General features: G+C 34.8%; 1 protein-coding gene across 18 annotated transcripts; it reads left to right on the top strand.

Annotated features, from left to right (window-relative positions):
- Positions 1-212: 212 nt before the first annotated feature.
- On the top strand, positions 213-5,100 carry LOC139865940 (uncharacterized). Of its 18 annotated transcripts, XM_071854054.1 has the most exons (8): positions 213-434; positions 605-664; positions 806-1,126; positions 1,235-1,308; positions 1,384-1,761; positions 1,981-2,142; positions 2,300-2,355; positions 2,631-4,401. In XM_071854054.1, the coding sequence occupies exons 5-8, from the start codon at positions 1,582-1,584 to the stop codon at positions 2,662-2,664; spliced, it is 432 nt and encodes a 143-aa protein (XP_071710155.1). In that variant the 5' UTR covers positions 213-434; positions 605-664; positions 806-1,126; positions 1,235-1,308; positions 1,384-1,581; the 3' UTR covers positions 2,665-4,401. The 18 variants fall into 18 exon arrangements, 14 of the variants coding, with proteins under 14 accessions (XP_071710155.1, XP_071710154.1, XP_071710156.1 ...); XR_011765166.1 differs by adding an exon at positions 5,071-5,100 and having other exon boundaries at positions 213-1,126; positions 2,631-4,368; XR_011765167.1 differs by having other exon boundaries at positions 213-1,126; positions 2,631-3,549; positions 4,068-4,401.
- Positions 5,101-17,355: the final 12,255 nt, after the last annotated feature.

Below are 17,355 nucleotides of genomic sequence, written 5' to 3'. Positions count from 1 at the left end.
TACTCTATACCTTAAAATAGAGTTTTTATTAGGTAATAAATCATTTGCAAACCTCCTTTAATCATCATTAGATCAAAAAATTACTTAAGAATACCCCTTAATCCAATGACTATTAATTATCATCTAAAATTATTAGCTAATAAATCCATTTCAAAATACACAGTCTCTAAACTACCCTTACAATTAAAAAAACACGGGATGACAGATGGAAAATAGGGTTCACAATTTCATTTATTCATTAGGTTCAAAAACCTAATTTTCTCCCCAAACAACACGTCTAAAATCAAAATCAACTCCTGATGTTGTTGCTAAACGATTGATTTCTGATGAATATCAAATATTTACGACAACAAATCTACCTTCAATCAGGTGTTCATCATCGTTCAACAAAAATCAACAAGTTTTACTCTCTGAGTCGATTCAAGCTTGAACAGGTGTTACGATTTACATAATGGATGCTCTGTCATCTCTATCTCTAACAGTCATAAACGATAAACCCTAATTATCAACAAAGTCGATTATCGTATAAATCAGGACCGATCAATGGATGGTTGTTGCAAAATTTTATGTTGATTTAAGATTTAATCGCGTCTTTTTCCTCCAGTGATCTTTTCAGCTTCTTCCTGTCAATCCAAGTATTCATATTCACCGTACCTTAAATCAGGTATTTTGAATCAAACGATTTTCAATTCTTCCAAAAATTAAAACGATTACGAACCCAATTATCAAAACGGTCTTTAGGATTTATACATTGAAAGGGTAAAATTTGTATTTTTTGTTAATCTGACTAAATGTGTGTTTTTAGTAACCGTCACATTCGTGGGATTTCGTAACACCAAATGGGTTAGGTTTCATCATCATCACTTCGGACCTTTGGAATCCGGTGATTATTTTTGGGGTAATGTTTTAATCTTATTAATACAGGACAATCATTTTGAGGTAATGTTTTGTTTTAATTTATATTAGTGGTTACTTTGTTTATCGTGTTATTTTTCCTGTCAGTTTTTTTTGTTTGTTTGAATACATTGAATCAACATTTGTTGTTTGGCGTTTTTGATTTGTTGCTACCATGAATTTGATTTGTTCATTATGAATATCAAGCGAGGGATCTGCAGCTCATACAATGGTAAGAAGGGTTATATATTGTGTTATGTATTATTGATTTGGTGAATCATGTTGTGTATTGTTCTTGCGGAGTTGACCCGCTTACTTAATAAGAATCCTGCTGCTTCAGGTAGATGGGCAGTTCTCATGGAAATAGAGATTGTTGAGCAAACCATTAACCATTGTGCTCAAAACTCCCCCAAGGTTGTGCTATTGTTATTTTTAGGACTTATGAAACAAGTTTTTCTATTCAAATTTATAACTTTGTTGTTGTATCAGGTTGAAGAAAATGTGGAGATTAAAGGAGAGAGTGGTGCACCAGAGAGTGATCCACCAAAAGAGTCTGATGTGATAGTTGAGACTGATCCTTCTGAGAAATCTGATAATATTGTTCTATGAAAGCTTCTTGTGGGTAGAATAAATAACTATAATTTGAAAAGTCAGACATGTTGAAATTATATAATAAATGTGATATATATGTTAATAATCGATCTTCAGAGGGGCCCGAGGTATTTTGATCCTCCAGATAACAGCTGGGGAAATTGCTATAATTGTAGTGAAGGTGGCCATACAGCTGCAAACTGTACATCCGCTAAGCGCAAGAAGCCTTGTTTTGTTTGTGGGAGTTTTGAGCACAATGTGAAGGAATGCAGTAAGGTTAAGATTTGTTAATCAAGTTTATCTCATCTTCTTCTTGTCCATTTATTTAATTAAGTTTTATTTTTTCCAAACCTCAATAAAATTGGATTTACTGTGGGTTGTTAGCCATAGGCGGTTAAATGAGTAGCTCCACATGTGTATATGTTGTTTGATCATATCTTTGACAAACTCAAGCTGAACGTACATAATTGTTCTATTTTTTTATTCGTTTTGCAGGGAAAAGTTTGCTTTATATGCAAAAAAGGTGGCCACCGTTCGAAAGATTGCCCAGAAAAATCTAATTACGGATCTCAAAATACTAAATTATGTTTGAAATGTGGTGGTTCAGGGCATGAAATGATTACCTACAAGGCCAAGTATTCTCGAGACGACCTCAAGGTTAGTATCACCATAATACTTCCAACAATTTTACAGATGTTTCGAAGTTAGGATTTCCCCCTGATTCATTAGAATCGAATGAGTATCAGGGAAGAAATTAGGGTTTTGCTGGATTATTTAAGGTTTGAGGTGTTTCAACTCAAATCGTTGTTGTCAGTGTTGCAGCCACTGTCACCGCATTCATTGCTATCTCTATTTTTCAATCGGTTTAAGGTATGTATTCTAGAACTTAGAATTAGTTTGATGACTGTTCTTAGTGTTTGTCACTAATTTATCTTCTATTTTTGTTTAGTATGTTATGTTAATAATCTATTAAATAGGTCAAAAAAGTTAGGTCATTTGGGTTCAATAAGTTTATGTTTTTTTCTCAATATTTTATGAACATCAATTATGATCACTAAGCTAAATTAACTAAAACGACGACTTACTGTTTCTTGCATATTGGGTTAATACAAAACCAAGAATTAAACTAACTTTCATTCTTGCAGCCGATTTGGCATATCTAAATTGGTAGGAACATGAATTATCATGTGGTGTGGAGCTTATATGGTGACGTCGATAATGGGTTTGTTTTTTATTTTGTTAAGTGTCTTTTACGTTAACTCATACTGTTGATATACAGTATGGATGTACGAGTACAATATATTTCTTGTATGTTTCATTCTCACCTTTGTTTCCAGAACATATATTGGGTTGACCTGCATCATTATAAACGACATCTGTTTTTGTTGCTTACTTTCCTTGAATGTGAATTAGAGAACTTCAATATATCTTTCACCTGCAGCGTTTGGAATTTTATATATGTTAAGCTCGTCTTATAATGTTACAAGTTTGGTGATTATTATCACAATCCTTTTTTGTTTGCTTTTATCTGTAAGCTTACGTATCTATTAGTCTAGGTGGTTCAGTTCCAGCTGAGGAACTTTGTGTTTGTACATATGTGCTTTAGAATGTACTACTACCAAAGGTGGGGTTATAAACATGATCTAACTGTGTTTGCAGATGGGTCACTATGGATATTTTGGTATTAGAACAACCACCAATTGTTAATTTTTTTTTTTTTTTAATATAAATATATGTACTTTGCAGATGATGGAAACTCATATGAAAACTAGAGCTGTGGTCAAGGTGAATTAAGAGGAGGAATGGGTCGTGGTTGGAGTAGGGTTCGTTATGGGAATGAAGGAGATGGTTACAGAAACTCTGAAAGTGATGGGTACCGCAATTACCAAGGTGATGGTTCCATAAACTACCATAGGGATGGGTCCAGAAATTACCAAGGCGATGGGCCCAGAAATTACCAAGGGACTGGCCCAGAAACTATCTGGTTGTGGATACGACAATTACCAAGGTGGAAGAGGAGGATATGGAAATTATCGTGGTGGGTGGGTTATGGAAATAATCAAGGTGGGGTGACTATGAACCTACCAAGGCATGGTATCTTAGCTTTCGTAAATTTTTATCATATTTTTTCAGGCACATAATCACTTTTAAGTTTTACTTTACTCTATTAATAGATAATAGTGGTTATTTAAATCGCGGTCGAGGTGGTCGTGGGGAAATGCTGGATATCGTGCTTAGTCAATTTTCTAGAATCCATTTGTTTTTCTCTGCTCAGTATTCATGGTGTATCATACCCTTATAAATAGCATAATCTTTTGCAATGGTGTTACTGAGAACTTGATGTCTTCACCATTCTACTTGTAACGAGTCAATTTTGATTACACTATTTTTAATTGGTCCAAATAGGGTTAATATAAAAAAATTGTCTTAAAAGAAACCGGGCCAAATGGTATACATATTTATTTCAATAATTGTCAACCCAATCCGGTGTGTGCCAAAAGTTACCACCCAAAATCATTTTGGCCATTATACCCCAAAATCATGCTTGATGAGTTGGATTTGTCGATGTTACTTCAAAACAGGGGGTGGTTACATGGGAGGAGGCGGCAACAAGGGTGGTGGAGGTAGTGGCAGATTTAATGGAAGAGGTGGTAGGGGAAGGATGACGGATGACCGTCCTAGGGATGACGGTAATCGACAGAGACAGTAGACTTGAGTTTTGGTTTTTGCTATATGAAATGCTTCCTTGCTTGCATTGATGTTCGGAGTTTGTAAAAAAATGTTAGCTTCATCCTCTTAAGGGTTTTGTAATTATGGTGTTTTGGTATTTGCTATAGCAAAAGAAGCAAGTGCAGATTGAACTGAATTCTGCATTTCTTTTTGGTATATTCTAGCCTACTACTCTTTTCATTGTATATTGCTATAAATGGTTGGGGTTATTAGTATTCATCTCTTTGCTCCATTTCAAACCTCTGCCCACTTCTGATTAGGCAACTGTTTGTGCCTTCTTTTTTCTAAGAAACTCTTAAAAACAATTTTAAACTACAAAATATCATCCTAAATGGTCTTTTTCTAAACCTTCGAATGTAAATGTATGTATGGTCTGCTTGTAACTATGTATTTTATTATTGCTCCTAGCAAGCTGTCTAAAACATATTTATAGAGTTACACTACATTTAAAGGTTGTTGGGTCAAAGTATCAAAAAATATATTTATATATGCTCCAAATTAAGAATACATAACCTAGCAATAGATACTACACATAAGCTGATTAAAAAAAAGGTCATTTTTTATTTAAGTGTTGTCGCTTAACAAAATTAAGTATAGGTTGTTTTTTAAACATCTTGCTCAGAGAACCTAATCGTGCTTAAACGGTATCTTGTCTATGTGGTTTTCATGACAACAGGTTAATGGTCATAAAATTCACAATTGACCAATAATGGACGTGTAGTATGGGCGGCGTCAGTTAAAAAATGGGTTGACTAAAAAAACAAGGAGGAGATTAAATACGCACTCTTTATAAACCCTAAATTTTGTTAGTTTTGGGGTTTTTCCCTTTGATGAAAGAAACTATTAAAATGGTAGTTACACTGGCGAAGATGGCGGCGAAGAAGACGATGGCGAAACAGGGTAGCGTGAGAAGAAAATGGAGGTCGATTGTGAGACCGAAGAAGATAACGTGGGAAAGTGAATAGGAGAAGCGTATAAAAGGGATCTAAAGTGGTAATAAGACACAAATACCCCTATAGGATATAATATTATGGTGAATGATGTTTTCTAATGATATATATATATATATATATATATATATATATATATATATATATATATATATATATATATATATATATATATATAGTAATAGTAATGACATTATTCACAATACATTATTCACAATACCACAAAACATGACCACTTTAAAAGATTAATGACATCACTGAATTGTCGGAACAATACCGAAGAATTGAGAAAAACATCAAAAATTTACATTATCACCGCCTGCAACTATATACGTCGAACATATTAGCAGATAAGAACTGTTGATTACTACTACTTTCGAATTTAAGTCCGTTACTTTATTTTGAACAACTTTTTTGTTATATTTTTACACATTTGAACTTTTAGAATATTATATTGTTTATTTGAATTATCATGGATGAAAATCATCTTAAAATATCATCATTTCATTAAATCCGCGAAATCGCGGGTCTTTAACTAGTAGATATATAAAATATAATTTACGAGTGATAAATATAGTCATATTTTGAGAAAGTTGTAATTGAGGTAATATATGTTATATTCAAATTTTGACAGTTTTTCAGTGAATCTTTTTGTTCAAATTTCTTGTCCATGTAGATGACAAATGACTCATATGACTTCAAACCTTTTTAAAATATGAATAATGTATACGCATTAAAATGAATTCTAAATCTTATGGATAATGATACATGTGATATTACCTTTAATGAAAAATTTGATATTATATTTTATGGGTGAATTTCACATTTATCTAATATCGTTTTCAGAAAAATGTTATATATCAAAACTCAAAAATTGACATGAATATTAGTTCACAGTAATTCAACTATGAACACCAGACTCTTAATTTCACACAAACAATAGGAATTAAAGTGCAGAAAATTAAGAGAACACGAATTAGAAGAAAACCAATAATATATTAAGCACAATCGTGTTTTTGATATATATATAAAAACTGCAAACATAAACGTGTATTTATACAAGAAGAACCAAATCTTCCAGATTTGGTTTCTTAACAAACTACTCTACAAAATAGGAAAAGATATACAAGGATCAAAGCTAAACTTAAGGAGATTAATTCTGGAAGATAAACACAAAAACGCATCATCATATATCTTCTAAATATAAAAGAGATCTTCCAGAATCTTCAAATGGCTTTATCAACAAGAAATCATTCGGCAGTTGACTTTTGAAAACTTCAGACTCTAACATCATCTGCTCCTCAGACTCTAACATCATCAGACTCTAAAATCTGCAAAATACTTTGACTCATCAGATTAACTTTCCCAACAATCTCCCCCTATCTGATGATGTCAAAACAATTCAAGCTACTAACCCATCAACTTCTTGACCTCTCTTTCAATCAGCTTGCACTTATGCTTCATGTGTGAGATCTTCTTCATCATACTGATCTTGCTGTACAAGTGCATCAACAACTTTCTTCGAAAAGGTAAGGTCTGCAGAGATTCACACCTTGTCATCAAACTTAATAGCAGCTCAATATTAGCATCCTCAAACTGATCCACTCTAATCAACATTCTCCTTCCATTAGAAGTTTTAACCAGCAATGCATCCAAATACTCAACATAAAAATCATCTATAAACTCCATATGTTCAGGAACAGCATATGTATCAACTATCCTCTTGACCCTTCTTTCTTTCTTTCTCAAATTAAAGGCTTCACAGAAAACTTCATAATCCTTCAAACTAATAAACCCTTCTTCAAACACCAGATGCACAAACATAAAAATCCTCTTAAACACCTCACTTAAAATCACCCTGTCACCTTCACAACCTCTCAAACCAAATGCAATTCCTCTCCATTCACAAAATCCTAACCTCAATATTTGATTCAACTTCACCCTTAATCTTTTATCAGAAGCATGAGATAAAGTCAGAAACAAACACACTCCATCATACTCAGTCCTATCAATTTCAACCTTCAACACTTCTCCTTCATACCTTCTAAATCTAAACCTTTTATTCAACTTAGCTCTCAGATCATTCAAGACCGCAGGATTTTCAGAAATATCACCAGCAGATTCTGCAATCATCTCACCAACAGCTGCAACATTTTTACCCTTATCCTTAACACCACCAGCAACAATTTCATCACCAACAGTAACATTCTCAACCACATTTTCTGAAACCACAACCTCATCAACAACAATGTGCTCCCCCTCAATTTGATTCTCCCCCTCAACAGCAGCTCTCTTATTCTTATCACCAGCAACCTCTGCATCATCAACTCTCTTTCTTTTCTCCCCCTTTTTGACATCATCCACCTGAAGAGAAGATATGATTTCCCAGATTTCAGCTTGTTGATTTTTTAAAGTAACCAAATCAGAAGCAAACCCTGTAAAACAACTTTCTACCCCATCAACTTTCTTTTCCAATACATCCAACCTGTCATTAAACATCACCACAGAATTTGAATTACCAGCACCACCCTGCAACTCCCCAACCAACCTCCTCACCTCCATCAACTCTGATTTTGAAACAAAATTATTATTAAAGTTTTTAGAAAGATCAGACTGCACAACAGATAGTTTGTCATCAAACTTCTTAGTCAAATTAGTCAAAGCCTTATTCAAGCCAACCAATTCAACTGGTGCCCCAGTCTGACCTGCAGTGTCAATAGATGTGGGTATGGTTGGTATATCCTCATGACTTTCCTGTTGTGAAGAAAAGCAATCCTTGGATAAAGAAGGTGTTGAGGCCTGTACCACACCCTGTGACATGAGTGTGGCATTGGCAGCCTGTGCAAGAGTGTGTAAGGATGACATGCTCTGGAAAGGTAGTGACAGACTTAAGTCTGAGGTAGAAGTAGGTTTGGCCATTTCAGTAGGTTGTTGAATTTGGTTTGATGAGTCCAGGATTGGGACCTCTGTTTGTAAGTTAACTGAGGGGGTTGCATCAGTAACTGTAATGTGGGTATCCAAGTTAACTAACCTATCAGGTTTGGTTAAGGTCAAAGCACTGCTTGCAACAACCTCTAGCAGAGGTGAAGAAACAGTACTAGCACCATCTTGCCTAGTGAATTGTAATGGTGAATTCACAGGTGCTGAATCATCTAAGGGTTCAAGTATGGTGGTATTCTCTGTATGAACTGGTGAGTTCATAAGGTTGTTTGATGAAGATATTTGCTCAGTAGCAGTGGGTGAAGATGGGTTAGATTGAAGTGGTGTTTCTTCAACCATATCTTCAGCCTGCTCTGTTTGATTGACAATATGGGGTGGAGTAATTGGGGGGGTAGAAACTGAATGTTCAGATTCTGTTGAATGTTGTTGACCATTGTTGTGACCTTCTTCAGATTCTGATTGCTCAGATCCTGAAGAAGATGCCCCTTCAGATTCTGATTGCTCAGGATCTGCAGGTTGGTCTGCACGGCCCAAATTGACCCAATGCATCATAGCAGCTGTAAGAGGGACTTCTTGACCATCATCAATGTGCCTATGAAACATTTTGACACTGCATTCAGGTAAATACCTGTACTCATAGACATTAAAAGTTTGCAAACCATTGTACAAAATTGGTGTCATAGCTTGTTCAAACATTAGACTCATAAATCTTATGAATGGCACATTGTGATCTCTTAAAGGTTTTTCAGTAAGCACTAAGAGTTCATTAAAATACAGACGTGCAAAGTCTATATTTCTCCCTGTTACCATGGCATCAAAAATATGAGCCTCAAAATCATTTATTTCAGTTAGACTCCCACATTTAAAACTCAAACTTCTGATTATATTTGACAATAGAAACATCCACCTTGGACTGAACATACTGATTTTGACACTAGAATTGGTTAAGGGCTGACCAACTAGGTTAAAACAATTTCGTACAGCAGATTTTGCTGCTGTTCGAACAAAATTCTCATTAAAAGGAAGGTTTAAAGCAGCCCTTAAATGATTTTCAGTAATTGTTAAGGTGTTGTTACCATTCCTGTAAGTACCAGTAATTGACCTTGCTTCTCTGTTCCCATTACAAGTGTACCAGAACTCAGCCAGCATCTCAGGATACATCACCGTTGTCTTAAAGAAGGCATCCTTCAAAGGATGATTCCTCATAAACAGCATCAATTCCTCATATCCCTCATTAGCAAACCCTTCTGGAATTCTACCACAAGCTACCCTATTGTTCACCGATACCTGTACCTCCTTATTACCTCTAAAATCCTTTGCTCGATGCATCCTTTCAGTTGGTTCCAGAACAAAAGGGATGAATTTCATGTTCGCCATTGTAATCGCAAGAGAATTTCGAAAAACAGATGAGGGTTTTGAGATGATCGACTGATTTGACAAAAAAATTTAAAATTTAAACCCTATTAAATAATTCTGACACCGCCAAAAATTTTACCATTTACCTCCTCAAAAAGTTACAGTTTTGACCCTTTTATTATAAGAAATAGAATAAAGAAAAATAAACTTACCTAAAACAGAACAAGAAAAAAAAAACTTTATTTGACTCAAGATAGAAAATAATTTACACAAAATTACATCAAAAATACACCAGAGTCACACCATCTCAGACTCTGAAATAGCATTACCTCATCCAGACTCATTAAAACATCAGACTCCGGAAGAGTCATCACTAGACAACATTTCACTAGATGGATTTAACATTCCAAGTTGTCCAAGAAGATAAAAATGCCTTTCTTCATTAAGTGCCTTAGTAAAAATATCTGCCAATTGATCCTTTGTACCAATATGCTTCAAATACACTTTGCCCTTTTCAACACAATCCCTTATAAAATGATGTCTGATTTCAATGTGCTTTGTTCTTGAGTGAAACACTGGATTCTCAGTAATAGCAATTGCACTCTCATTGTCACACATGATTGGAGTGTTGGACAATGTCAACCCAAAATCCAAAAGTTGATGTTGCATCCAAAGTAATTGAGCACAGCAGCTTCCTGCAGCAACATATTCAGCTTCTGCTGTAGAAGTAGCAACAGAGTTTTGCTTCTTACTAGACCAGCTAACCAGTTTTCCACCTAACAATTGACATCCACCAGAAGTGCTTTTCCTGTCTAACTTGCAACCTGCATAGTCTGCATCTGTGTAACCAATTAGATCAAACCCTGAGTCTTTGGGATACCAAAGACCCAGGTTAGGGGTACCTTTTAAGTACCTAAAAATCCTTTTCACAGCTTTGTAATGAGACTCCTTAGGATCAGATTGGTAACGTGCACAAAGACATGTAGCAAACATTATATCAGGTCTACTTGCAGTTAAGTATAACAAAGATCCAATCAAACCTCTATAGGTTGATTGACAAGTGGGTTTACCAGACTCATCCTTATCAAGTTTTTCAGAAATGCTCATTGGTGTTCTTATAGAAGAACAATTTTTGAAACCATATTTGTCTAACATGTTAGCAATATAGTTACTCTGGTTTATAAAAATACCCTCAGAACTTTGTTTTATTTGCAACCCAAGAAAATAGTTTAATGTACACAAATTACTCATTCTATACTCTTTTGACATAATATCAGAAAACCATTTTCCCAAGTTAGGATTAGTAGACCCAAATATAATGTCATCTACATAAATTTGAACAAGTAGCACATCACCTTTGTCCTTTTTGACAAACAAAGTCTTGTCAATAGCTCCTCTGGAAAAATTATTTTCTAGAAGAAATGTTGACAAGGTATCATACCAGGCTCTTGGAGCTTGCTTCAGACCATACAATGCCTTTTTCAATTTGTAAACATGTTTTGGAAATTTCTTACTTACATAACCAGGAGGTTGTTTCACATACACCTCTTCTTGCAAAACTCCATTCAAGAAAGCACTCTTCACATCCATTTGAGATACCTTAAACCCTTTGTGAGCAGCATGAGACAAAAACAATCTGATAGCTTCAATTCTAGCCACAGGAGCAAAAGTCTCATCATAATCTATCCCTTCTTCTTGCCTGTACCCTTGAGCAACCAACCTTGCCTTATTTCTGATAACAATACCATCTTTATCCACCTTGTTCCTGAATACCCATTTTGTGCCAATGATAGTTTTATCATCAGGCTTTGGAACCAATTCCCATACTTCATTCCTTTCAAACTCTGTAAGTTCTTCAGTCATAGCCTCATTCCAGTCATCATCACCTAGTGCCTCATCAATCTTCTTAGGCTCAATAAGTGAAAGAAAACTTGAAAACAAACAGAAATTAGCTATGGCAGATTCAGACACAGCAGCCTGATTAGAAGAACTAGTCTTGGGTAACCCTGTAGTATCCACAACATAATCATCAAGATGCTTTGGATGAACTATGCTTCTTGAAGATCTTCTGATAGGTACAATGGGATCTGAGGTGGTATCTGATGATTGGCCACTCTCTTGATTAACAACAATCTCTTCTTCTTGTGTAGATTCTTCTGTATGAACACCTTCAGCAATAATATTTTTAGAGTCTGACCACTGTTCATCAGACTCAGACTCTGAATCCAGAGTCTGAACAATGTTCTCTGAAATTAACTTAGACATTTCTTCAAGTGCAGAATTCTCAGAATTGGATGATTGATCCATTTCTAAGGAGCTTTCATCAAAAGAAACATTGATAGATTCTTCAATCTTCATTCTCCTCTGATTGTAAACTCTATAAGCTTTAGATACAGAAGAATATCCCATAAAAATACCTTCATCAGACTTTGGCTTCATCTTATCAAGCTGATCTCTTTGATTTAAAATGTAGCACTTACACCCAAAAACTTGAAAATAATGAATAGTAGGCACCTTTTTGTGATATAACTCATAAGGAGTTTTACCATGTTTCTTCACAATCAGTGACCTATTTTGAGTGTAACATGCTGTGTTTACAGCTTCAGCCCAGAACCTTAAAGCTACATTCGATTGACATAGCATAGTTCTAGCTGCTTCAATAAGGGTTCTGTTTCTTCTTTCAGCAACTCCATTCTGTTGAGGAGTTCTTACAGCAGAGAAGTTTTGACCAATTCCAGATTCTTCACAAAAATCAATTAAAGTAACATTTTTGAACTCAGTACCATGATCACTTCTTAACTGTTTAACAAGAATACCCTTTTGAACCTGCTCTCTTTTGATCAACCTGATGATTTCTTCAGGAGCATCACTCTTTGCAGCCAAGAAAATAACCCAAGTAAATCTGGAATACTCATCAACAATCACAAGAGTATACCTTTTTCCACCCAAACTACTAGCATTCATTGGACCAAACAGATCCATATGAAGCATGTGAAGTGGATCACAAATGGTAGCCAGGGTTTTTGAAGGAAACTTGGTTTTGGTTTGTTTACCCATAATACAAGCAGAACATGGCTTATCTTTCTTAAAGGGTTGCTGTGGAAGACCTCTCACCAATTTCTTCTTAGACAGCTCATTTATATTCTTAAAATTAAGATGAGAAAGTCTTTTATGCCACAGCCAATTTAGCTCATTTACAGTCTGAGAATACAAACATGTCTCAATACCAGAATTAACAGAATTCAGATCCAATACATACACATTCTGATGTCTCCAGGCCACAAGTGTTGGCCTACCTTTTGGATCATAAATAATACCAGCTTTCTTTCTGATTCTTATTTCACAGTCTTCATCAGCAATTTGACTAACACTTAGCAGATTATGCATCAACCCTTCAACTAAGGCAACTTTCATCAAAGTAACACTACCAGCTTTCACAGTACCATAACCAACTGTCTTTGCAACAGAATTATCACCATATCTCACAGGAGGACCCTTCTCTTCTACAAACTCTACAAGATGTTCTTTGCATCCAGTCATATGTCTTGAGCAGCCACTATCCAGATACCACTTACTACCCTGCTACACAAGACACAAACAACTACACAATTAATTCTTGGAGGGAACCCACTTTTCAGTGGGTTCAATAGGAGAATCTTTTACTCTCCATACAAAAGCTTTGTTACCAATCCAGATCAACTTGTCTTTAACAGATTTCAAAACACTTTCACTTTCACAGACTTTGGGTTTCCAACACTTTTCAATTCTCTTTGGAAGACAACATGTACTCTTAACAGGAGATTTCTCTTTACTTTTGATTACATTATTAAGTTTTGAAATTTCCTTTTTAAGTTTTCGAATAGTCTTAGTCTGTTTGGACTTTGACTTTCTTTTTGACCTTTTAGAATCTGGACTGGTACTAGTAACAGAAGATAAATCAGATATGTCCTTGCAACTTGACTCATGGGTGATAGACTCCTGGTCAGAACATTCACTTTTAATTTTCAAATCTAAACTGTTAGAGTCTGAAGATTTCTCAAGTTCAGACTCTGATTGACTTTTACTTTCTGACCAGTTAGAGTCTGATGGTAACAAAATTTCAGACTCTAAAGGATCTCTGCTCTCAAGTACAATGATGTCTAAAGGCTCAACAGGATCTAATGATTTTACAAAAGCATTTGTCAAAATCTTTTTATCACCATCAAACTTTACAAAAGTATCTGGTAAAATATCAGGTTTAAATCTATTAGGATCAGCTTCCACATTATTGTCTAATATGTAGTTTTCACCTAATATAGCCTTAACATCATCTGGAATTTGTTTGGCAATAGCATCAGAATTCTTTTTAGAAGATACACACCAAGATCTACAAATTGACTCATAATGTTTTGACCTTTTAATTGATCTTCCTAATTCTGTATTTAATCTTTTAGTTTCTTCAGCATATGCCATTTTATAAGTGTCTAATTCAGCCTCACACGATTTTAATCCTTTAATTTCAGCATCTTTTTCCATAATTGACTGTTTAAGATCAAAGATTTGTGTTCTTAACCTATCAATGTCTTCTAAACACCACTTAAAGTCAAGCAACAAGTACTGAAACATTCTCACTTTTTCATTATCAAAATAGTTCACAAAGTTTTGTACCTTATAGGCAGAAATTTTATTACAAGAACTATCCATATCCATCTTCTCAATAGCCTTCAGATCCTCTTCAAAATTACTGGATCCACCAACCATTTCAGTTAAAGCCATAAAACACTTGTCTTCCTCATCATCTGATGATGAATCTTCATCCTCCCATGTTTCAGTATACAAAGCCTTCTCCTGTTCTTTACCCTTTGCCTTCTCAGCTTCATTCTTTAATTTCTTGTACTTCAACTTGTACTTTCTTGCTTTGTCAACAGACTTGTAGGAATCTGAACCTCCTTCAACCTTAGACCAGCAATCAGCAGCTATATGCCCTATCTTACCACACTTGAAACACTTAGCTTTCTTTGGATCAAATGAACTCTTACCTTTACCCTTCTTAAAACCAAACTTTCTTTGCTCAACTCTCTGAGCCAAAAGAGCTATCTGGGCCTCCAGATCATCATCTTCCTCATCTTCTTCAGATTCACTATCATCAGAAGTTTCATCATCCTCAGATTCAACCTTACTAGAGTAACTGGAGAACAACTGTTTGTTCTTCTTTGTAGTAGCCACCAAAGCTGCCTCTGGATCTTTAGCAACCTTCTTAACATTGATCTTGTTCTTCAACTGTGTTTCTTCAAAATTTGATAGAATACCAAACAACTCACTTAGCTCATACCCTTCAATCTTCTCACTTATTACCATAGAAGTAATAACCGATTCAAAGTTTGAAGGTAGTAATTCAATGAACTTTTGACACAAAACTTGTTGTGTCTTTTCTATACCAACACTTTCAAGATCATTTATCAAAACCTGAAACCTTGAGTGGAGATCACTTAAGGATTCTTTAGGCTCAGCAGCAAAGTTTTCATAGCATCTGATCAGATTCTTTCTCTTTTGAGTCTTAACAACTGTGACTCCTTCATAATCATTAAGTAAAAGATCCCACATAGCTTTAGCAGTCTTGGCATGACTAATTTTCCTGAGAATAGGAACAGTGACAGCATTACCAATAATACTTCTTATTTTGCTGTCAAGCTTAAACTTTATAGCTTCTGCTTCTGTCCATCTTTCTCTTGGAGTTGAACGAAAATAAGCAGGTTGTGCAGCAACAGTATCTGATCCAGGAACAGCATCGACCATTTGACCTGGTGTAATGGGTCCTGTGGTAAGGACAGTTTCTGCATCTTCATGAACAGATCCAAGAAACCATAGAACTTTTAGCTTCCATGTTGCAAAGTCTGTGCCATCAAAAATCGGCACACCTTTTCCAGCCATGACTGGAGTAACAATTGTACTGGTAGACATCTTGATTTCTTCAAAGATGAAAAATAGATCGTTTTAAAGATTACCTTTGACGGATTTACACCTTACCCGCTCTGATACCAGTTATTAGTTCACAGTAATTCAACTATGAACACCAGACTCTTAATTTCACACAAACAATAGGAATTAAAGTGCAGAAAATTAAGAGAACACGAATTAGAAGAAAACCAATAATATATTAAGCACAATCGTGTTTTTGATATATATATAAAAACTGCAAACATAAACGTGTATTTATACAAGAAGAACCAAATCTTCCAGATTTGGTTTCTTAACAAACTACTCTACAAAATAGGAAAAGATATACAAGGATCAAAGCTAAACTTAAGGAGATTAATTCTGGAAGATAAACACAAAAACGCATCATCATATATCTTCTAAATATAAAAGAGATCTTCCAGAATCTTCAAATGGCTTTATCAACAAGAAATCATTCGGCAGTTGACTTTTGAAAACTTCAGACTCTAACATCATCTGCTCCTCAGACTCTAACATCATCAGACTCTAAAATCTGCAAAATACTTTGACTCATTAGATTAACTTTCCCAACAATGAAACATACGGTATTCAGTTTTCTATTTTTTTTTAGAACGGAAAATGTACGCACACATATTTTTGTTCACTGACGGAACACAGACTAGTTAATGAGACACTTTGATGCCGCTAAGCCACGTATCCATATTTTTATGTTAATTTAAATTAGTGAAGCATAAAATAAAACATGTATGGTGGTCAACTCGTTTCTTCATGTTAATGTCGGATGGAATCAAGCTTATCAATAATACTTGATTGCTTAATTGGGTTCTCAAACTATTCATCAATATTCTAATTAAACAATTGTTATTATGTCTCCTGCTTGTCCCCTTTTTACACATTCAAATTCCTAATTTCAATATGGTTTCCTTTATATCAACACAACTAATACTTTTTCTTTGGGTTTTAATTTAACAATAAGTATAACAAATCTTATTAAGTCAACCAATAGTTCTATAACTAGTAACCTTGAACTGCTTTAATGTATCAAGACTGCATTTTAAACATGTATATTGTGTTTTCCTAAGCAATTACCACAAAAACTAGTACCTTACATAATTGGACATGGATTTGGAACTTTATGTAACACATTACGCACTTTCTATGTTAGTTAACATTTGTTAAATATCGAACATTCAATGAAAGGAGATCTTCGTTAATTAGTTTTCATCAAATAATAAAGAAGTTTAAAATGTTTGAATATGCTAATGTTGTTATCTTTTGAAAGTTCAACTAAAACATGACAAAATAAACAATGAGATTTTCTTCGGAGAAGGACAGGGGGTGTTGTACAATGTACGGACAAAATGTAATTTTAAATAATGGTTTAAATCATTGGACAATAATACCCTTCCCATGGTCTATAAAAAGGGTGGACTTTAGTCATTTGATTGATACATACAACCATCCTCCATAATCATTAATTTTTATCATATAGACTAACTATTGAAGTAACTACATCAATATGGGAAATGATGATGCAAAGAGAAGGTCACAAAACAAAGGGCTTGGAAGATATCTCAAGGAGCAAAGAGGAAGGCTTTACATAATCAAGAGATGTGTAGTCATGTTACTTTGTTCACATGACTAAACTTGGCTCTTTTTTTGTGTGTCCAAGTGATCGTTGAACGAGCGTGAAAATTAGCAATTCGAGTTTGAGGCGAATTATAGTGTGAAGTGTAAACGAGCAACATCTTCTAATGTAGATAGTGTAGACACTCAAGTTAACATAGGACTGGTGACCATGTTGCATAAAAACATGTGTCGTATTTTGTGGTCGAACTTGGTTTTAACGAATCAGGCTTGCTAGCTTTTCGTTTTTTATGTACCAAGCTTAGAGCATATGTGTCTACAATCTGTACTGTTGTATGAGGAAAAAAAAGGCAACTATGGTGTATGGCCA

Source organism: Rutidosis leptorrhynchoides, chromosome 9 (assembly GCF_046630445.1).
Source record: "Rutidosis leptorrhynchoides isolate AG116_Rl617_1_P2 chromosome 9, CSIRO_AGI_Rlap_v1, whole genome shotgun sequence".
NCBI lineage: Eukaryota > Viridiplantae > Streptophyta > Magnoliopsida > Asterales > Asteraceae > Rutidosis > Rutidosis leptorrhynchoides.
This window is presented reverse-complemented; position numbering and strand designations above follow the sequence as displayed.

Coding starts and splice junctions, on each gene's coding strand:
- LOC139865940 (XM_071854054.1), top strand. CDS start 1,582: ATGTTAATAATCGATCTTCAGAGGGGCCCGAGGTATTTTGATCCTCCA. Junction 1,762..1,980: donor ATGTGAAGGAATGCAGTAAG/GTTAAGATTTGT, acceptor TTCGTTTTGCAG/GGAAAAGTTTGCTTTATATG. Junction 2,143..2,299: donor ATTCTCGAGACGACCTCAAG/GTTAGTATCACC, acceptor CGTTGTTGTCAG/TGTTGCAGCCACTGTCACCG.